At 37.1% G+C, this 23790-nt stretch overlaps 1 protein-coding gene across 2 annotated transcripts in view; it reads right to left on the bottom strand.

Annotated features, from left to right (window-relative positions):
• urb2 (URB2 ribosome biogenesis homolog) overlaps window positions 1–23790 on the bottom strand; it is a 187102-nt gene that overhangs the window by 32358 nt on the left and 130954 nt on the right. For both annotated transcript variants that reach the window (XM_051924247.1, XM_051924246.1), the window contains exon 8: window positions 11680–11776. In XM_051924247.1, coding sequence (XP_051780207.1) covers window positions 11680–11776 — 97 coding nt within the window. The remainder of the gene's footprint in view (window positions 1–11679; window positions 11777–23790) is intronic.

Below are 23790 nucleotides of genomic sequence, written 5' to 3'. Positions count from 1 at the left end.
AGTAGAATAAACATTTGAAATGTTGTACTTCTTTTTGGCTCGCCCTGTATAACAACACCAATAACAACAAATGTACAGAGAAAGAAGTGTGCAATGACAAGTACAGTGGAACCTCGGTTCATAAACGTCTTGGAACACATACAAATCGGTTTACGACCAAAAAGTTCGCCAAACTTTTGCATCTGTTCATGAGCACACACTCGGTATACGAACAAGCCAGTTTCCCTTTTGGTTTGTACGTGTTCAGTCTCTCCCTGTGCATTTCCTGTGCAGCGAGCAAGAGAGAGGGAGCGAAAGAGCGCGACACACACACACACGAGAGAGGCACACATACACAAACAGGTGCGCGAGAGACACACACACACAGGCAGTGCGAGAGAGAGACACACACACAGGCAGCCAGAGAGAGAGAGAGAGACACACACACACACAGGCAGCGCGAGAGAGACAGAGACACACATACACAGGCAGCGTGAGAGAGACAGCTGGACGCATAAGTTTAGGAAGACAATTAAAGAATGCACTGGGCTTGTTTTTGTTTTCACTTCTGTTTACAGCGATCGCTTCGTAGCGTGCATTGTTGCAATGTTACTTTTCTTGGTGGTTTATTAAATTACAGATTTTTTCAAGTGTTTATTTTTTTTCCCTGTGCTTAAAACTTAAAAAGGTGTTTATAGCCAGCGGTTGGTAGCGCTATAGCGCAAACTATTGCAGTGTTAGTTTTCTCTGTTGTTCAAGGTTTTCTCAGTGTTATTCAATGTTTTTACATTTAGTTTACTACTAGCAAAATACCCGCGCTTCGCAGCGGAGAAGTAGTGTGTTAAAGAGGTTGTGAAAAAAAAAGGAAACATTTTAAAAATAACGTAACATGATTGTCAATGTAATTGTGTTGTAATTGTTATAACTGTTGCTGTCTTTTATATATATATATATATATATATATATATATTATATATATAATATACACACACACATAAACATTTATATACATATACATATATATACATATCTACATATACACATCTACATATATATACACACATACATAAACACACACATAAGACTTACTGAGTGAAACGGGCTTTCATTGACAATCATGTTACGTTATTTTTAAAATGTTTCCTTTTTTTTTCATAACCTCTTTAACACACTACTTCTCCGCTGCGAAGCGCGGGTATTTTGCCAGTATATATATATATATATATATATATATATATATATATATACATATACACACATACATGCAGTTTTAATAACACAGAAATCAATATAAACATTAACATCATTATCATATGAGAATATGAAGTAATATATAAGAAGCACATTTCATATAAATATAAATTATTAAACAGTAAAATCTTCTTCTGTAATTTGGTACCGTGGCAATTTGTGTGTGACATAGGTACATAAATAAATGAAAAGCTTTTTTCTTGTTGCGACTTACATTTTTCTTCCTGATCTGTTAACACGCTAGAAAGTGGCATATCTAAACGAACGTATCTCGTAGAGTGAGCTCCCGGTCCGATTGCAACCAATATTTATAACTTCACCGTGCGTCGAACACAAAAGCAGCAACACTGTGCAGGTGGGGGGCACGCGTCTGTTAAAAGGAGGCGGCGAATGGCCAAAGATTAATTCTACCAGATACCCAAGATTGATTCGGCACGGAGCAGCCGAATGAGACGCATCGAGTCCACCACCGCCTACAATAATTGAAAGCGCCTATATCGCGCCACTACCGCTGCCGACAACACCAGAGAGAGATGACTCGAGGGCATACATCACACCCCTTTGCACGTTGAGACCCTGCCGCCGTAGCCTCAAATAGATTCGCTACAATATTTTGCTGAAAAACTTTGATGATTAAGGTAAGACAGTGTTATATTATCACTTTGGTGGCCGGTGATGCGTATGTGGTATCATGATTGCGCCGACCGTTGGGTGTCCGGAGATACGATGTACTAACCACGTTTTCGTCAACCATTTTTGCTCCATAGCACACCTCGATCCTTATGCATATTTCCATTTTTTTTTGGAAATTCAATTAAGACTATTAGAAAAACAATTTATTTACGCCGTAATCTATTTTTTTTGCATCGATCTACATTGAATTTTGAAAACGACTGATAAGACTGTATTTGGTAGGCGAGAGTAAAAGTTTTTTCTTAATTTATCGTGAATAATATTTTTTATAACTATTTATAAAGTTTCGAAAAATTTTTTTTATGTGTCCCAATTACCGCATAAAAACAAGATTGAGTGTATTTCAAACACCAAAGTTGGAAATACGATGCAGTGTGATACATATGGTCAACGTGCAAGCATTTTTTCATAAAGATCCCTTCACCGCTCATTTATTCACAGAAAAATAAACAATGTAAAATCATTTACTTCGATCTTGTTAAATGTGTCAATTTTTTTTCTCTTTCTAACGAACCCATTTAAACATAATTTGTTTCCCAAACTCATAAGTCGAATGATTAATTTAAATATTATGTCAGTGGTTTTCAACACCTTTTTTACAAATTCCTATGTAATTATTTGAACGTGTTTCTAAATTAAATTAATAAAATAAAACTTTTTTTTCCACTGAAGACTTGTCTTATTTTTGGATGACAAAAGCTGCAAAGGCTTTCAATATTGCACATGAGGAGGCAGTCAAAAAGTTGCTACCTTTTGCAACAACCTACCTTTGTGAGCAAGGGTTTTCTGCTTTGTTAAATATAAAAACAAAACACAGAAACAGATTGGAGCCCACAGACGATATTCAAATTGCTTTGACATCAAAATGCCGTAATTTTGATGTCATTGTTTCAAAAATGAAACAACACCTTTTCGCCAAGTGAATGTTGTCCTTTTATTTTTTTATTATTCATCCTTTTATTTTTATATTATATTTGAAAACAGATTCAATAAATAATTTGAATTTAAAAACAATGATTTTTTTCCTTTCAAATCATGGGGGTAACGGTGACTTAAATAAACAAATTTTGGGGTAATGGGTAAAAAAGTTCCCCAACCCCTGCTTTAGAGGGATATATGTGTGCGAGTATTTGTGTGTATACATTTTTTTTTTTTTCTAAAAAATAAAAAAACATCTGCAACTGCAATACTTGTTTCAAGAGATGTTTAGGTGCAAGAGACAACTAGAATCCTTGAAGCCTACAAAATCATTCGTAATGCCAGGCCACCTTAAATTCCCTCGCAGCTCCTCATCAGTCCCTTTTTTTTGCATATGTGTCAAACACCACCAGTAGGAAGCAGCATGCTATCCTATCCCCCACTGAGGCAGCTAAAGTCAGAACACAAAATTCTCACAAGCTGAAGTCCTTTTATCTGGGAGTGAGCTGTCTGGAATTGTATAGGGTAAGTAATATACAGTATCGTTATTTGGACTACATACATTTAATGTGTGTTCCGTGTCTACAACAATCTGTGTAAATGCAGGATGACAGGAAATTCAAGGCAAGAAATGTTGAACACATAACTAAAACAGAAACATTTTTCATGTTATAGTAATAACTAGCAAAATACCCGCGCTTCGCAGCGGAGAAGTACTGTGTTAAAGAGGTTATGAAAAAGTAAAGGAAACATTTTAAAAATAACGTAACATGATTGTCAATGTAATTGTGTTGTCATTGTTATGAGTGTTGCTGTCATATATATATACATATACACATATACACACACATATACACACATATACAGATATATTATATATACATATAAATGTAATGAATTATTATTATTATTATATACACATATATTTTTTATATATATATTTTTTATATATATATTTTATATATATATATATTTTATATATATATATATATATATACACACATACATACATATACACACATAGATGCACTTACAATAACATAGAAATCAATATAAACAACATTAACATCATTATCATATGAGAATATGAAGTAATATATAAGAAGCACATTTCATATAAATATAAATAATTAAACAGTAAAATCTTCTTGTATAATTTGCTACCGTGGCTTTTCGTTGGTCTGTCCAGGATTTTAAATCACCTGTAGCTTGCAAACTGTTTCACCTATTGACTTGAAATCTGGTACACATATAATACGTCACGTCTGCTATCCGCTTTATGGGTGATGATTGTATCACTCTTTTTATGTTTATTTAATTTTAGAATCAACTCCTATCTGCGCACACCAGGGCGGCCGTGGGCAGATGCGTATGGTGTATTCACTCCATGTTATCGTGCATTGCGCTGTCACTGGTATTTTGATAAAAGAATTTGAACAATATATAAGAAGCGTATAAATTATTAAACAGTAAAACATTAACATTTAAGAAGTAAAGTTACATTGAGTACTACTGCAGTGCCTTCGGGTATACCTCATTTTTTCTTTGCCCATTACATGCTTAAATGTATACATTTTTTGGTGTACCTACCCGAGAACACGCGACATATAACCGACCGTGGGAGAAGCATGGATTTTAAAGAAGCGTTGAGTTCATCTGCTGGTCTCCCTCGTGGAATAACTGGTAATGTTTCACTAAAATCTACAGCGAGTAAAACGACATTACCTCCTTTTTTTTTTGTACGATCTCTGAGATGTTGCTTTTTTCGGTTCAAGGCTTCATAAGCTCTTTTATGTTCCATGGTGTACTTAATAAGTACTAATTATCCCAAACCATCATCTTTGAATGTTGCAAGACTTTCGCCTTGTATGTAGATCGGGGTAATTACATTCATTGCATTCCTAGTGTGAATCACAATCTGATTGTATGGGTGGTTACCTGGCACTGTAGGGTTGCCACTCGTCCTTTAAAATACGGAATCGTGCCGCGTTTGACAATGAAATTGCGCGTCCCGTTTTGAATCAATACTGGACGGGATTTATCCCGTATTTTTTTAATCATTTTTTTTTTAAAGCAGCGTCTCATGCAAATCATCCCACACGCATTTTATGAAGATGCCTCCTTTCCTACTTTTGATTGGGTAATACTTGATGTCATCGTTAGTTTGATTGGTGTTTTTAACTGTCCAGTGAGGAGGGCGTGTCTTTTAAGTACAGTCTGCAAAGTGTTGGCACTGAGATGTGGCGTCAGCGCCATACTTGAAGCCCCTAACGTTGCGGTCAGCAAGTCGGCTAACATCCGCCATGTGCCGTCTTTCAGTTGCGAGAAGCAGATCATAGAATGGTTGAAACTGTTACCCCTAACGTTGCGCCACGGCGTGTGGTTCGTTTATACGTCGTGTCTTCTCATTAAACTTTTATCTCGCGAATAGAGATAGATAGATAGATACTTTATTAATCCCAATGGGAAATTCACAACATATAAAAGAAAAAAAATACACCGAAGGCTTGAAACGCCACTTTCTCGCAAGCCGCTTCATTTTTAGCTTAGTGCCGGCTCTGCTGCCACGATACCGCCTTCTTACCTCGTCAGGTAAATATGGAACCACACCGGCACTGGCATTTGTTCTCAGCGCTCGAAGTTGAGTACTTCAATATGCGAGTCTCGGCGTGTAAAAATCCATGCCCACGTTGTAAAAGTAAGTGTGTCCAGGGAACGAATCCACATAAAATAAAGTAATAGGAGTGATCAATAAATAAAAATAGAAAAATAAAAGTAGAAAAGTACACATACATATACAGTCATACACGGAGCTGCTGAAAAGGCTGCCACTCACGGCGGCGCCGGATGTTTTAATATGTTATTGCAATCCGCAGCGGGAGCGTTTCTATAAACTTAATTTAAACTTACGTTTTACACCGTGCTTTGTTTCCCTTATAAACATGCTTGTATGCTTCACTCGCTCCGTTCTCAATTGTTTAATTAATTTCTTGCTCTTCGCTGTTTGCGGCTGTTCCTCCATTTCCCCCTACTTCGTTCTTTTATCTCACGAATATGTTATTGCAATCCTTAACGGGAGCGTTTCAATAAACTGATTGAAAATAGTTTTGCATTTACCTTTTTAGTAAAAGGCGAGCTTTTAAGCCTGAGAAATCACCGCGTAAATGCACACGTTTAATTGGACATGTGTTAATATGTATGGTTACACAGTATTAAAAGACAGTGAACAACGTCAGTTACCTTTGTTCCCGCGTTTGATAAAAGGTGAGCTTTTAAGCCTGACAAATCACCCCGTAAATGCACACGTTTAATTGCACATGTGTTAATATGTATGCTTACACAGTATTAAAAGACACTCAAAAATTAACGTCATTTACCTTCGTTCCCGCGTGTGACTCGTGCTGTAAATCTCTTCCTTGTTTTTAGTTCACGTGATTACGTAGGAGGCGTGATGACGCGATACGTGACTCCGCCTCCTCCATTACAGTGTATGGACAAAAAATATGTTCCAGTTATGACCATTACGCTTTGAATTTCGAAATGAAACCTGCCTAACTTTTGTAAGTAAGCTGTAAGGAATGAGCCTGCCAAATTTCAGCCTTCCACCTACACGGGAAGTTGGAGAATTAGTGATGAGTCAGTCAGTGAGTGAGTGAGTGAGTCAGTCAGTGAGGACTTTGCCTTTTATTATTATAGATGACAAAATGTTGGAGTGAAGTGTAGAATGTGTGAAGACTGAAGTCCAAATATCAAAAACACTTTTACAAAAGTTATAAAAAAACAAGTGTGCTTTTATTCAAGACTGTAAATGAAGAAAATGTAATTGAAAATGAATTTACATGTTGCTGTCAATGTGCAAAAACTGAAGCCCAAATATCAATCAATACAAAGGGGAGCTGTCTGCTTGGATGGTGCAGAGGTAAGAACTGCTGCTTCATAATCAAGAGGTCGCTGGTTTCAGCCTGCATTCTCCCTGCATTTAGCGTTTTAAGTAGTGAGCTGATATCATTATTGCTATTATATAATAAAAACATACATTTGATTTGAGTCTGTAACAGCTGGTGTAAATTCATGCCACTTGTAAAAGTCACCTTTTTATTTTTTTTTAAATTCAGTTTGTCCCCCCTCGATCTGACACTGTTAAGTTAGTTTTGCCTGAACGTGACTGAAAGAATAAAAATGAATAAAGAAAATGCAGGGAGAACCCGGGATCGAGTGACCATAATATAAAACAGTTCTCAGTGTTTGGAAGAGTGTGGATGCCAAGACTAAAACTGCTTTGGTATGGCAAATTTTTGCAGCAAAGTCTAAGGAGGACAGACTGGGATACGCTTTTACATGCGGAGATACAGTAGTTGAGGAGCAGTGGAACAGGTTTAAAATGTTTTACATATAATGCCGGACAGGTACATCTCTAAATTTGGAATTAGTGGGAAACTTTAAAAAAAACAAAAAAACAAAAAAAAACCCAACACAGCAGTGGGTTTATAGAGAGTTGAAAAAGAAGATGTAAAGGAAAAAAACAGCTGTATAAAGCTTATAAGACTGATATCTCCAATATGAATCGTAAGGCATATGAGAACATGAGGGGCCACCATTAAGGAAAATTAGGGAGGCTAAAAGGCAGTTAGAGAGGAATATAGGAGATAAGACGAAAGAAGACCTTAAGAGATCCTTTCAGTATTTTAGTAGTAAAAGAACAGTCAAGGAGGAAGTGAAGTACATCAGGAATAGTAAGGGGAATTAAAAATGCAGACAGTGAGACAGCAGATGCTCTAAACTTGCATTTTTCTGAGGTCTTCACATGTGAGGAAGTGGATAACCTTCCATTAGAAAAAGGGACTACTAAGGAGGTACTGAGTGATTTGGAAATTGTAGAGAGAGTACTGCTCAGATTAAATAGGCTGAAATTAAACAAATTACCAGGACCCTATAACATTTGCCCTCTAGTTATTAAGGAGGTTAGCGAGTACATACAGTGGTGTGAAAAACTATTTGCCCCCTTCCTGATTTCTTATTCTTTTGCATGTTTGTCACACAAAATGTTTCTGATCATCAAACACATTTAACAATTAGTCAAATATAACACAAGTAAACACAAAATGCAGTTTGTAAATGGTGGTTTTTATTATTTAGAGAGAAAAAAAAATCCAAACCTACATGGCCCTGTGTGAAAAAGTAATTGCCCCCTGAACCTAATAACTGGTTGGGCCACCCTTAGCAGCAATAACTGCAATCAAGCGTTTGCGATAACTTGCAATGAGTCTATTACAGCGCTCTGGAGGAATTTTGGCCCAGTCATCTTTGCAAAATTGTTGTAATTCAGCTTTATTTGAGGGTTTTCTAGCATGAACCGCCTTTTTAAGGTCATGCCATAGCATCTCAATTGGATTCAGGTCAGGACTTTGACTAGGCCACTCCAAAGTCTTCATTTTGTTTTTCTTCAGCCATTCAGAGGTGGATTTGCTGGTGTGTTTTGGGTCATTGTCCTGTTGCAGCACCCAAAATCGCTTCAGCTTGAGTTGACGAACAGATGGCCGGACATTCTCCTTCAGGATTTTTTGGTAGACAGTAGAATTCATGGTTCCATCTATCACAGCAAGCCTTCCAGGTCCTGAAGCAGCAAAACAACCCCAGACCATCACACTACCACCACCATATTTTACTGTTGGTATGATGTTCTTTTTCTGAAATGCTGTGTTCCTTTTACGCCAGATGTAACGGGACATTTGCCTTCCAAAAAGTTCAACTTTTGTCTCATCAGTCCACAAGGTATTTTCCCAAAAGTCTTGGCAATCATTGAGATGTTTCTTAGCAAAATTGAGACAAGCCCTAATGTTCTTTTTGCTTAACAGTGGTTTGCGTCTTGGAAATCTGCCATGCAAGCCGTTTTTGCCCAGTCTCTTTCTTATGGTGGAGTCGTGAACACTGACCTTAATTGAGGCAAGTGAGGCCTGCAGTTCTTTAGACGTTGTCCTGGGGTCTTTTGTGACCTCTCGGATGAGTCGTCTCTGCGCTCTTGGGGTAATTTTGGTCGGCCGGCCACTCCTGGGAAGGTTCACCACTGTTCCATGTTTTTGCCATTTGTGGATAATGGCTCTCACTGTGGTTCGCTGGAGTCCCAAAGCTTTAGAAATGGCTTTATAACCTTTACCAGACTGATAGATCTCAATTACTTCTGTTCTCATTTGTTCCTGAATTTCTTTGGATCTTGGCATGATGTCTAGCTTTTGAGGTGCTTTTGGTCTACTTCTCTGTGTCAGGCAGCTCCTATTTAAGTGATTTCTTGATTGAAACAGGTGTGGCAGTAATCAGGCCTGGGGGTGGCTACGGAAATTGAACTCAGGTGTGATACACCACAGTTAGGTTATTTTTTAACAAGGGGGCAATTACTTTTTCACACAGGGCCATGTAGGTTTGGATTTTTTTTCTCCCTAAATAATAAAAACCATCATTTAAAAACTGCATTTTGTGTTTACTTGTGTTATATTTGACTAATGGTTAAATGTGTTTGATGATCAGAAACATTTTGTGTGACAAACATGCAAAAGAATAAGAAATCAGGAAGGGGGCAAATAGTTTTTCACACCACTGTATATAAATTCTTGACACTAATTTTTAAGTCACTACACACTGGGGAAATTTTGAAGGACTGGAAAATGGCAAATATTATCTTGTTATAAACAAGGGTGATATGGCGATCCATGAAAATGTAGGCCAGAAAGCTTGTCAAGAATTGCAGGTAAATTAATGGAAGGAATTATTAAGGGTAAGATTGAGTAACAAATGGCAAGAACAAGAGCTTTATTGAACAGTCAGCATGGGTTCAGAAGAGGGAGGTCTTGATTTACCAACATGCTGGAATTCTATGAGGAAGCATCTGATATGGTGTCACATGCGAGGCTGGGCATCAAACTAAATGAAGTGGGAGTTCAATGTGTTTGTAGATGGGTGCAAAATTAGCTCAGACACAGGAAGCACAGGGTGATGGTGTGATGAACCCTATCAGAATTGGCTGACATTAAGAGTGGTGTTCCACAGGGTGCAGTGCTATGCTGCTGCTATTTTTAATATACTAGGGGGCTCTGCCCCCTGCTCGCTTCGCTTGCCAACCCCTGGACGGGCATTACATGCTAGCACTTCAAGGCTCTGCCGCTCATGTATGGGGAAGTGGATGTACAATTTAAACAAGATTGTTATTTTCATGGGAATTGTTACATATGCATAATAGAACTAACTATTTTATGTTACAGTGAGTAATTAGCATAGTAAAAAATAGTAAAATGTAATAAATTGAAAGAAAATTATGTTTCATGTTGCACTAGAGGTATTCGTTGTGTTATATGTTTTTGTTCGGTTTGGCTTTGAAATTAACACGCAAATAACTTTTAAACTTACATTTTTACGGTAAAACCTCAGTAAAAACATGTCAGAATTGTTCAACGGCATAGTCTATTGATACACATTTAATCAATTTGCCGTGTGAACTGATCAAAAAATTTCATGTTAATTCGTTTTACTTCATCGTTTCTCAGTGCTAGGACTGCCCGTGTACTCATTTCTTCTGTTGATAACCCTTCGGGATGAAATTCTTCAATAAGATTTGGACATAATAAGTCTTCCTTTATTGGGAACTTAAAGTCAGGAAAACAAACATTTATAAGAGCTTAGAGTGCAGGAACTGTGTTTGACAAAAGGATTTTTACGAATGAGAAGTGAGAGGACCATGGGTGTGGTTGAAAAATGGTTGAGAGGAGGGCGGGACTTGAAAAAATCTCTTGGCAATAGTCTCTACTGAAGATTTTCTTTTATAATAGAAAGAAGAGATATAAAGGACTTGGATAGTAATATAAGTAACAAACTGGTTAAGTTTGCAGATGATACCAAGTTAGGTGGATTGGCAGATAATCTAAAATCCGCTGAATCATGATACAGATTTGTGGCTGATGAAATGTAATGTAAGTAAATGTAAAGTACTACATGTAGGAAGTAAAACTGTTAGGTCTGAATACACAATGAAAGGTCTGAAAATAGAATCCTTATGAGAAGGATTTAGGAGTCACAGTGGTCTTGACAATATCTATTGCAGTGCTCATAAGACATTAAGAAGGCTAACAGAATGTTAGGTTATATAGCACAGTGTGTAAGTACAAGGAGGTTTTGCTCAAGCTTTACAATGCACTGGTGAGGCCTCATCTGGAGTACTGTGTATAGTTTTGGGCTCAAGACTACAAAAAGGACATAGCAGCACTGAAAAAACTCCAGAGAAGAGCAACTAGGCTGATTCCAGGGCTACAGACAATGAAATATGAGGAAAAGTTAAAAGGGATTTGCCTTTATAGTTTAAGAAAAAGATGATTAAGAGGTGAAATGATCAAAGTGTTTAAAATAATGAAGGGAATAAGTACAGTGGATCGAACTGTTATTTTAAAATTAGTTCATCAATAACATGGGGAAACAGTTGGAAACTTGTTAAGGATAAATTTCACACAAAAATTATGAAGTTTTTCTTTACACAGAGAAACAGACATGTGGAATAAGTTACCAAGTACTGTGGTACACTGTAGGAATTTAAGGCCTTTCAAAACTAGACTTGATGTTATTTTAGAAGAATTAAGTGGATAGGACTGGCAAGGTTTATTGGGCTGAATGGCCTATTCTAGTCTAGATTGTTCAAACTACAGTTAGTGTATGAATTTATGACAAAGCAGAAAACATTAGTTTTTTTTATGCCTGGAACATCATATTATTAAAAGATTTTTTCTCAAATACTAATATTAACAACATATTAATTAGAAATTTCGAAGTTGAAATGACTAGGATGTGAATTAAACCTACCTTTCTTTCCTTCATTATTCTGCTGACCTTCATTAATAACAGAAACTACCAGGCGGTAGAAACAGTTAAGAAATGATGAAGCAGCTTTAAGCATCACCTGTGATGACAAAAAAAAAATGCTATATGTTACAGACTGACTATTAAAATGACCAACAACACATGCAATCACTTCTCTACTTAAACATTTATGACTGAACACTTTTTTATTGATTTATTTATTTCTGTGAAAATATCATTAACAGACAGATTATAATACTGCAGCAACCACTCAGAACTACAATGGACATTTATTACATCTTTTACCATATCAGTGCATTACTATACCAAATTAAGAAAACACTTACATGAAAAAAGGCACATAACATGAAACAATTCCAAATGTTTTGAACTCCAACAGTATAAGAAAATGCAATTGCTACAGGATACAGGGTAGAGAAAAAACATTTTGAATTCATTATAATTATTCATGTTCATACATTAATGTGACCCAAAAACATGCTCTGACCCTCATTTAACACTAGAATTACCAGAGTCTACGAAAAAACTCGTAGATCCGGCCCACCTTAAAACCATTCGCAGCTCTCTTTTGTCTTCTAAATGTGCCGATTAAGACGAGCCAGCAAGCAGCCGGCTATTCCATCCCCCACCGTCGCAGAGCGTTCACTAAGTTTTCCCAGCTCTTGCCTTGTTTGATTATATGGGAGTGACTGAACTGCTAGAGTTTTAGTGTGGAAATAATAGATCGCTATTTGAAACACACACAGTTCATGTGTGTTCCATTTCTACAGCAATCTGTGTAAACACATTTTTAAAACAGAAACGTTTTTCATATTTTAGTAGTAAATGACAAAATGTAGGCATAAACTATATAATGTATGAAGCCTGAAGTCCAAAGATCAAGTAAAAACACTTCCACAAAAGGTTCAAGACTGATACAATAGCTTCCGTGTCGTAGCGGTAAGATTTGCTGACTTGTAATTACATCTTGCCTGAAGAAGGGGCCTGAGTTGCCTCGAAAGCTTGCATATTGTAATCTTTTTAGTTAGCCAATAAAAGGTGTCATTTTGCTTGGCTTTTCTCTGACTTGTAATTGAGAGTCCCTGGTTCGATACCCACTCACTCCTATATTTGCCGTTTTCAGTAGTGAGCTCCTCTTTTCGTTAATATTATACAGTACACACATACATTTGGTTTGCGTCTGTAACACACGGTGTGCATTTATAGGACTTGTAAAAGTTACCGTTTTTTTTTTTTACTTTTATTCTCTCTAAATCACGATCACGACACATACTACTCCCCCCACCAGGGATCTGACGCTGTTATTTTTTATTTGAAACGGAATAACTGGAGATGTGAGTGGTGTTTTGAGACAATGGAACTGGACATTCTCTCATCTGGAGGGATAAAACCTGACACACAAACGCTGGCGAATCTGCCTTCTTCGTATCTCACCGTCACTTGATTTTTTTATTCGGTTTTATTGAGTGTTCCTGCTCATGCTGAATTAGAGTGCACCTTATAGTAGATGATGTCAAAACAACAAAAAAACAGACGTAGGTATATATGATATTTGGAATTATTCGTTTTATGACCTGTATAGTACATTTCGGAAAACTTTGTGGCACGGATGCAACATTATTCATATTCATTCGCATAACATCTTGCGTTTTGTAATCAGTGAATGCGTATTTTTTTTTCCCGATCTTGCCAGTCCCCACATGTTGCTGTATGCTGTTTCTTTTGTATACTCCAGGACATGCAGAGGATAGAATAGTACAGAGCAGTAAGTTCAGCGTTATATGCAATAATCAGATTCAAATGTTAACTGTTCACACACACGCAAGGATAGTCTTTCCTACATTTACAACGTGTGTACCTGTTACAATGTACACGCTTCTCTCTATGCTGTGGTTCCTATTACACACCTGAAAGAAAGAGACAATATATGTGAAAACATCATCGCACTAATGCAATATTATTTGAAAACGAACAGCGTCCGATCGGGTGTGGATTTATGTTGGCGCTATTACTGAAAGAAAAAAAGATCAACATATGCGTTGATCCAGCAGAACTGAATAAGCTCACGCGCTCTAGCATCCCCACCCCCGATCTGACTCTAAGAAACAGCGCAAGTACAGACGCAAACCAAGTGTGATCAAGATTTCCCGGTTCGATCTCACTCACTCCTATATTTGCCGTTTTCAGCACTGAATAAGCTCACACGCTCTAACACTCCCCCCCCCCCAAAAGAGCAGCTTACTACTGAAAACGGACATAAAATTTATAAATTGGTATGCACTATAAATCGTTAAGTTTAAAATGTCGATCGCGGTTATTTCTGTTAATTAATTCATGCTTTTTACTTAGAGTCAGAACAGGAGCTTGTTCAGCTTATTCAGCTTCTGATCTGACTCAAACAGCGCCAGTATAACTTCACACCCAACCTGACGCTGTTCGTTTTGAAATAATATTGCATTACTTCAACGATGTTTTCTGATTGGTACTATTCGCGTCATAAAATGATTTCTTCACATATATTTGTCTCTTTCTTTTTAAAATGTGCGTTGTAGCACGCAGCAACTGGCCACCTTCATGTTCTTGTGCACACTGAATAAGACAGCGCTATATGCAATCATCAGATTCAAATGTTAACAGTTAACAGTTATATAGCACGGAATGGAAATCAGCAGTTCTTAGCATTGCACCACGCAAGCTGTCATATCAACCGCCTACTGTAACTTGCTTTCTTTTTTCTTCGGTTATATTCTTGAATAAAAGTGCACTTGTTTTATTATACTTTTACATGGGGTAGGGAAGGATACTGAACACGACTGAGACAATGAAAAGTGAATAAAAAAAAAAACAAACAAAGCTAACCTTTGCAAATATCATAAATTACACCGGCTGTTACAGACTGAAATCAAATGTATCTTTTTATTCTAAAATAGTAAAAATAAGAACACTTCACATCTCATAAGGGAGTCTTGCAGGATCGAACTCATGACCTTCTGATTGCCAGTCAGCTACTGATACTGTTGCGCCACGGCAGCAATCATAGTAAATAGGTGTCAATGTCCCACACTAAGGCAGCTTTTTTTGGCAGCTTTTTTTTTTTTTTTTGTACCTTTTGTGAAAGTGTTTTATTTGATATTTGGACTTCAGGCTTCATACATTATATAGTTTATGCCTACATTTTGTCATTTGTTACTAGAATATAAAAAACGTTTCTGTTTTAATAATGTGTTTACACAGATTACTGCAGAAACACAACACACATGAAATGCGTGTGTTCCAAATAGCGATTTATTATTTCCATTCTAAAACTCCACTCACTCCCAGATAATCAATCAAGGCATGAGCCGGGAAAAGCTCATTTACGTTCTAAGGCGGTGGGGGGATGGAATAGCCGGCTGCTGGCAGCATGTCTTTATCAGTACATTTAGATGACAAAAGACGCTGGCAGAGAGGTGAGAATGGTTTTAAGAAGCGATTTAAGGTGGGCCGGATCTACGAGTTTTTTCGTAGGCTCTGGTAATTCTAGTGTTAAAGAGAATCTGACAACACAAAAACAGATAAGCAAAATGTAATTTTACTATGTCTTTTATGAATGCAGTAACAGAATTGTTTTTTTTTCACCCCAAGAAAAGTATCTACTAGAGGTTTAAAGACAAAAGAAGACTAAATCTGTTTTGTATTTGCGGTGTCAAAGTGATCAAATTATCGGCATTACAGTGTTAGAGCTAAGGTATTATTGTAAATAAATAAGTCTTATATTAGTACATTTATATATTCATATATTTAAAAAAAATGCTTAAGTCCTACTTTAGGCTTGAAAAAAAGAGAGAATCAGGAGTCATCTCTCGAGGGTGGTAGATCATCATAGGACACACTCAATTCATTGTTATTAACGAACTAAAAAAAAAAAAGTTTAAACTTGAAATTTTAATTTTTTCTGTATAAGCATAATGTAAGTAACGTAAACTATATATTGTGTCACAGATTGCTGGGGCCTTTACCCAGTCGGGATGCCTGGAAGAACCGAGATGTGGCACTTTTATCCTCCGGGCCACGAGGGGGCAACCGCCCTGGACTAGAAGAAGACCACGGGAGAAGAGTAAAAAGATTTTAACTTGTTGGGACCCGTGGCCACCGCTAGGGGGCGCCTTTAGCGGAAATAGTTACTTCCGCCACACTCGGCAAGATGGCGGAAGAAGCTGCCAGGAACGCCCGGAGTGCTTCCGGTGCAAAGGGCTGCACTTCCGCCACACCAGGAAGTGCTGCCGGAAGGAGGTCATCAGACACCTGGAGCACATCCGGGTGGGAATAAAAGGGGCCGCCTTCCTACAGTCGGGAGTGGGAGAAGGACGAAGCTCACATAAGGAGAGGAAAGGCGGCCACAGACACTGAATATAAAGCCCAGAGAAGAGGTGATTGGTGTGGGAGCACGGTGTTGTGTTTGGGACTGTGTTTATTTGTGCTAAATAAACATGTGAATTTTATAAAGATGTGGTTTACGACTGGTGGTGTCCGGGCAAGTCTAACAATCTACTACTGAATAATTCTGGGAACAACTTGGGAAGTAGGCATTTTGAATCAGGCAGTGGAATGACTTACCCAGTATGACTGTTTATTTATTAGCTACATTTAATCAATAAATTCTCAATTTGCCAAGCTATAGTAAATATTTAACCTTATTTAAAGAATTTTATGATGATTTCATGGAATTTTTTTTTTATCAGAATAGACTTACTAACCACACTAGTACATTAAATTGTTTGAATATTTCTATAAATGTATCACTTACAGCTTGAAAGACATTTTCAGAACAATCCTTTAGGCACAAAGCAGCAATCCCAAATGATGTGACTGCTTGCCTTTATCATATGTTTTAGAATCTGAAAGCTGAATTGCAATTATCCTTCAAATTTTGTTAGGCTTAGTCAGTGTTGGCATATACACAAATACTTGTCTATTATCTATCAAACAAAGCAGACCCTTCGATTTTGGCAGGCCTCAGGCGAGTATGTCTGACTTTTCAGACTGCATTTTTTGAGAAGAAAATAATCTCTTGTATTTAAAACTAACTTTGTATTTTTAATGGTTATATTTTTGATTGCAAGCCATTCATGATTATATTTCTTGCCCAGACTGGTTATTCTGTATTGACAATAATTCAGATTCTATCTCCCAATCAGTTATTACAACAGAGGATCCCCACACTGGAGAAAGAATGGAGCTAACAAGTAATAGTAACATGGCATGTGCTAGTATTAACTATCAAGTAGAGTACTACTAAATAACAAGTGCCAAGTTTGCTTACTATGGGTGACACAGGCACAAGCAATCCTAAACAAGTTACACTAAATACATGTACACTCAAGAAGTTTATTTTTTTCTCTCTCTCTCTCTTCTTTGCTGCATGTGCGCATCCAGCACCCACCATGGTGTTTGTAATGCTTACACTGTACAAACACATTTCGTTTGTTAGGTAATGCTCTATTCCAATGATAATTATGTAATTATTGTAAAGCATAACATTCAATTATTATAATAATAATTGATTACTGATTACAACCGCAAGATGTTATGTGAATAAATATGAATAATGTTGCATCTGTGCCACAAAGTTTTCCGAAATGTACTATACAGGTCATAAAATGAATAATTCCAAATATCATAAATACCTATGTCTCTTTTTTTTTTGTCAGTGCGGCTTTGACATCATGGACCATAAGGTGCATACTAATTCAGTGTAAGCAGGAACACTCAATGAAACTGAATAAAAAAAAATCAAGTGACTGCGAGATATGAAGAAAGCAGATTCACTAGCATGTGTGTGTCAGCTTTTATCCATCCAGATCAGAGAATGTCCAGTTCCATTGCCTCAAAACACCACTCACATCTACAGTTATTCCCAGTTTCAGATAAAAAGTAACAGCGTCAGATCCATTGGTGGGGGTGGTAGTATGTATCGTGATCGTGACTGAGAGAATAAAAGTGGAAAAAAAAAAAAAAAGCTAACTTTTACAAGTACTATAAATACCAAATGTATGTGTTTATTGTATAATATTAACAATAAGAGCAGCTCACTGCTGAAAACGGTAAATATAGGAGGCAGTCAGGATCGAACTGGGGACTCTCAATTACAAGTCAGCAATTCTTACCGCTACATCACGGAAAGCTGTTGTATCGTCTTTGAACCTTTTGTGAGAGTGTTTAATTGATTTTTGAAGTTCAGGCTTCACACATTATATAGTTTATACTAACATTTTGTCATTTACTACTAAAATATGAAAAACGTTTGTTTTAACAATGTGTTTACACAGATCATTGTAGAAACGGAACACACATGAAATGCATGTGTCCCAAATAACAATCTATTATTTCCACTCTAAAACTCCAGCACTTCACTCCCAGATAATCAAGGCAAGAGCTGGGAAAACTTTGTGCACGTTCTGTGGTGGTGGGGGGATGGAATAGCAGGCTGCTTGCTGCTCATCTTTATAGGCACATTTATAGGACAAAAGATGCTGACAGAGAGGTGCGAAGGGATTTAAGGTGGGCCAGATTTACAATTTAGGCTTTGGTAATTCTAGTGTTAAAGAAATCCCAGTCCAATACAAACAATCATTCAATGAACGTACAGATTTTTTTAGTGGTTTAGCTAATGCTTTTAAGTGCATAGCAACTAAAACATAACATGGTCAGAATAATCCAGCAGTGCATAAGGTAAAGCCTAGTATGCATCCTAGTAGCAGTGTTTAAAATTATTTCCATTTCTGGGAGGGCTCTGTCTGGGAAGCTCGATGGTTAAGTTTGTGTAAGTAAAGTCACCCATCAGTGTAATTGGAGAGTTTGGGTGACTGCTCTCCAAACTTTTGATGTAACCTGTCAACAGATGCTGTGCTTCATTTGGGCTTGCCCTGGTGGTTCTAATGCAGACTTGGGAACTGATGCATTAAGCCTCATTTTTACAAAGCAAAATGCTGAAGTGAGAAAAAAATCTTCAATTCTATGAGGAGAAGAGGTAGTTTGCTGATTTAGTTCCTCAGTGATCTGACTTTAGATAAAAGCAGACTGGAAAGCTCGAAACCAGCAGCTCCTGAAGCACACGTTACACCCCACACATATCCCCATTTCTGTTTCAGGTGCGTGTTACCTGGACAAGAACCCACGTCTGCAGCCAGAGAGTTCACAAGTAGCAATTCCACATATAAGCATCTTTGTTCCATTGAAGCTAAATGAAGTCCGACTCCAACAGTCAGAAGTTGATTTTGACTGCAAGTAATCCTCATTTTGTTACAAAAAGCAAAGTTAACAGACAAAAACAATAGATATATAAAAGCAGTCACTGAACAACCATTGCTGCCCCGATTGGTACCATCTACTGTATATCTGATTGGCACCATCAATAATGTCAACATCACTGCTGTTCATTTAATTTAAACTCTTTAACATTAATGCTTCATCAAAAAAGTTGTTGTAACCTAGACCTAATTAAGAATTCATTTGCTTTTATAAGGGAAATTCATATTGACAAGTGCTTACCCCAGAAAGGTAAATAATTACCTAAATATGGGCAATGCTTTTGAAATGGAGAAACATTCTGTACAACTTCAATTATGGATTAATTTGTCATTTCAAATTTACCTTAGAGGTTATTTCAGCCAGTATATTTTGAATAGATTATTTTCTTTATTTACACATCTAACAGCTGCTTCTGTTGACAAAGAGATCCTGTTTTCAGTACTACTGAAACTATGGCATATGCATACCTACATCGTATGCCTGAATGTGCTGCTTATATAAACAGCAGCATGACTGTCTGAGAAAATCTCTATTACACATCTCACACACACACACAACACCCATCTCTTTTGTGAAGTAAAAAATGAAAAATGCTTCCATTTTCAAAACAGTTAAACCCAATCACTGAACACACTTAAATGATAGGTCATTAGTACATTTTCTAACTTGCCACAGTTAAGTAAACAAAGTAAAAAAAAAAAAAAAAAGCAGTTCTCTGTCATTTAAATATCGTTAACAGTACTTGTTCAGTTTTTCATAACTTCAAAGGTTTAAATTTGTTAATTTTATATTATAACTTTACATTATAAACAATTAATAATAATTGGGCCAGAATGCCATGTAAATATCTAGTAGTACAGCTGTGGCTCTAAAAAGTGCAACTGTTTTTTATAGTTCATCCGTTTCTTCACAGCTTAAATGTCAGTTTCAGCCAATGGCTCTGTGATGTACTTGTTACAGCATTTCAGTCTGCGACAGCTTCCTTTTTGATTCGCCAGTCCCGACAATCAACTATACATCTGGGTTGTCCAGAACAAAGTTTCCAGCTGTGTGTACCCTCCTCTTCCCATTGCTGGCAACAATGATGCACTGTAGACACCTCCCATCCATTTCATTCAGCAATTTGATAACCAGATCATTATAATTTCCAAAAACCCACTAATAGACTCCACTTAATCTAAAATAACTGTATGAATACTGCACAGTGATGTCTACCAGGTATAAAGAACACTTCAAAGAGTACTGTATAACATTTGGTAGCACGAACAACTGTTTCCTTAATGCGATGAGCACCACATACTGATGACAATGGTTGTGACCTTAGACAGATGTTGTATAGCCATCCTCCACTGACCTTGGGACTTCGATCATAACAACATATACCCTCTACCTTTACCATAATGTATAACGGCATTCTAAACTGGATTTTTTTCACAATCTATTAATGTATTTATAATACTATAGAATGCATAGAAAGGGGTGCACAGAAGGTCTGAATGACTTGGGGAAAATACCTGAGATTTTTCTGATATATTTTAATTGTCATTTGATTTGTGATGTAACTTTAATGTCAAGCTTCAGTTCAAAATTCACTGTGTAAAAGATTTAAAGTAAGGTGGCGCAGTATCACATTGAGATACCATCAAAATATTAACTGCTTTATATTCTAATGCAAGGATTATGTTTTTATTACATTTATTAATTGGCAGAGAACATACCGTATTTTTTGCACCATAAGACGCACCTGACCATTAGACGCACCTAGGTTTAGAGGAGGAAAACAAGAAAAAAAATATTCTGAACCAAATGGTGCACTAATCTATACTAATTAATAAAAGGCAAAGCCCTCACTGACTCACTGACTGACTGACTGACTCACTCATCACTAATTGTCCAACTTCCCGTGTAGGTGGAAGGCTAAAATTTGGCAGGCTGATTCCTTACAGCTTACTTACAAAAGTTAGGCAGGTTTCATTTCGAAATTCAACGCGTAATGGTCATAACTGGAACCTCATTTTTGACAATATACTGTAATGGACGGCAGCTTGATGGCCGTGGGAGGCGGAGTTGAGTGTCACGTCATCACGCCTCCCACGTAATCACGTGAAAAGACTGTGAACTGAGTAAGGAGAAATGAAGGAAGAGCCGCAAACAGCGAAGAACAAAAAATTAATTAAACAATTGAGAAGGGAGCGAGTGAAGCATACAAGCATCTTCATAAGGGAAACAAAGCACGGTGTAAAACCTAAGTTTAAATTAAGTTTATTGAAACGCTCCCGTTGCGGATTGCAATAACATATTCGCGAGATAAAAGAACTCAGTAGGGAGAAATGAAGGAAGAGCCGCAAACAGCGAAGAACAAAAAATTCATTAAACAATTGAGAAGGGAGCGAAACAATAAGAAGCCAGCGAGTGAAGAATACAAGCATGTTTATAAGGGAAACAAAGCACGGTGTAAAACGTAAGTTTAAATTAAGTTTATAGAAACGCTCCCGCTGCGGATTGCAATAACATATTCGCGAGACAAAAGTTTAATGAGAAGACACGAGGTATAAACGAACCACACGCCGTAGCGCAACGTTAGGGGCAACAGTTTCAACCATTCTAAGATCTGCTTCTCGCAACTGAAAGACGGCACATGGCGGATGTTAGCCGACTTGCTGACCGCAACGTTAGGGGCTTCAACTCTGGCGCTGACGATAGAGATTAGATTCCCGAGAGGGGATGAAGTGAGTGTGTATGCCTGATGAGCCCAGAATTAGAGAGAAACACGTGTCGCATACTCTTTGCATTATTTGAAAGTAAACTATTAAAACCATTCTATGATCAGCTTCTGGGAACAGAAAGAGGGCACGTGGCGGATGTAACGCGACTTCCTGACCAACCACAAGCGTTACCTGGCAGGTAACCACCCATATAGTCAGACTGTGATTCAGAAAACGAATGCCATGAATGTAATTACCACGATCTACATACTGTCAAATAAACGAAACACACGCCGTAGCGCGACAGCTGTGAAAAGCGAGGTTCAGAAAAAAAACAGATCCTTAACAAATTGTTATTGGTATACTGTATTTTCGATCCATTTAAAAAGGTTTTCTTTTCTTAAAAAATTAAAAGCAGTACTTCGCCACAACGAAGAGCGAGAATTTGGCTATATATATCTGCTTCTCACACTTAAAAGAGGGCACGTGGCAGATTTTAGACGACTTCATGACCAAACATTACTGTTACCTGCCAGGTTGGGTTACCACTTTTAATACAAAAAAATAAGGGACGCATACTGCAGCGGGTGCCACATCCCAGTGCCAACACTTTGCAGACTGTACTTAAAAGACCCGCCCTCCTCACTGGACAGTTAAAAAGACCAATCAAACTAACGATGACGTCAAGTATTACCCAATCAAAAGTAGGAAAGGAGGCATCTTCATAAAATGCATGTGGGATGATTTGCATGAGACGCTGCTTTAAAAAAAATGATAAAAAAAAAATGGGATAAATCCCGTCCCGTATTGATTCAAAACGGAACGCGCAATTTCATTCTCAAATACGGGACGATTCCGTATTTTAAAGGACGGGTAGCAACCCTACAGTGCCAGGTAACCACCCATACAATCAGATTGTGATTCAGACTAGGAATGCAATGAATGTAATTACCCCAATCTACATACAAGGCGAAAGTCTTGCAACATTCAAAGATGAATGGTTTGGGATAAGTACACCATAGAACATAAAAGAGCTTATGAAGCCTTGAACCAAAAAAAGCAAGATCTCAGAGATCATAAAAAAAAAATAGGAGGTAATGTCATTTTACTCGCTGTAGATTTTAGTCAAACATTACCAGTTATTCCACAAGGGAGACCAGCAGATGAACTCAACGCGTGTTTAAAATCCATGCTTCTCCCACGCTCGGTTATATGTCGCGTGTTCTCGGGTAGGTACACCAAAAAATGTATACATTTAGGCATGTTATGGGCAAACAAAAAATGAGGTATACCCGAAGGCACTGCAGTAGTACTGAATGTAACTTTTCTTCTTAAATGTTAATGTTTTACTGTTTAATAATTTATACGCTTCTTATATGTTGTTCAAATTCTTTTATCAAAATACCAGTGACAGCGCAATGCACGATAACATGGAGTGAATACACCATACGCATCCGCCCACGGCCGCCCTGGTGTGCGCAGATAGGAGTTGATTCTACAATAAAATAAAATAAAGATAAAAACCCAGGATTGTTTCCTGCCTTGTGCCCTGTGTTGGCTGGGATTGGCTCAAGCAGACCCCCCGTGACCCTGTGTTCGGATTCAGCAGGTTGGAAAATAGATGGATGGATGGATGGATTTTACTGTTTAATAATTTATATTTATATGAAATGTGCTTCTTATATATTACTTCATATTCTCATATGATAATGATGTTAATGTTGTTTATATTGATTTCTATGTTATTGAAACTGTATGTATGTGTGTGTATATATATATGTGTGTGTGTGTGTATATGTATATATATATATATATATATATGACAGCAACACTCATAACAATGACAACACAATTACATTGACAATCATGTTAGGTTATTTTTAAAATGTTTCCTTTTTTTTTTTTTCATAACCTCTTTAACACACTACTTCTCCGCTGCGAAGCGCGGGTATTTTGCTATATATATATATATCTGTATGTGTGTATATATATATGTGTGTGTGTATATATATATATGTGTGTATATATATATATATATATATATATATATATATATATATATATATATATATATATATATGTGATATATATATATGTG

The sequence above is a fragment of the Erpetoichthys calabaricus genome, chromosome 3, assembly GCF_900747795.2.
Source record: "Erpetoichthys calabaricus chromosome 3, fErpCal1.3, whole genome shotgun sequence".
Classification (NCBI taxonomy): domain Eukaryota; kingdom Metazoa; phylum Chordata; class Cladistia; order Polypteriformes; family Polypteridae; genus Erpetoichthys; species Erpetoichthys calabaricus.
This window is presented reverse-complemented; position numbering and strand designations above follow the sequence as displayed.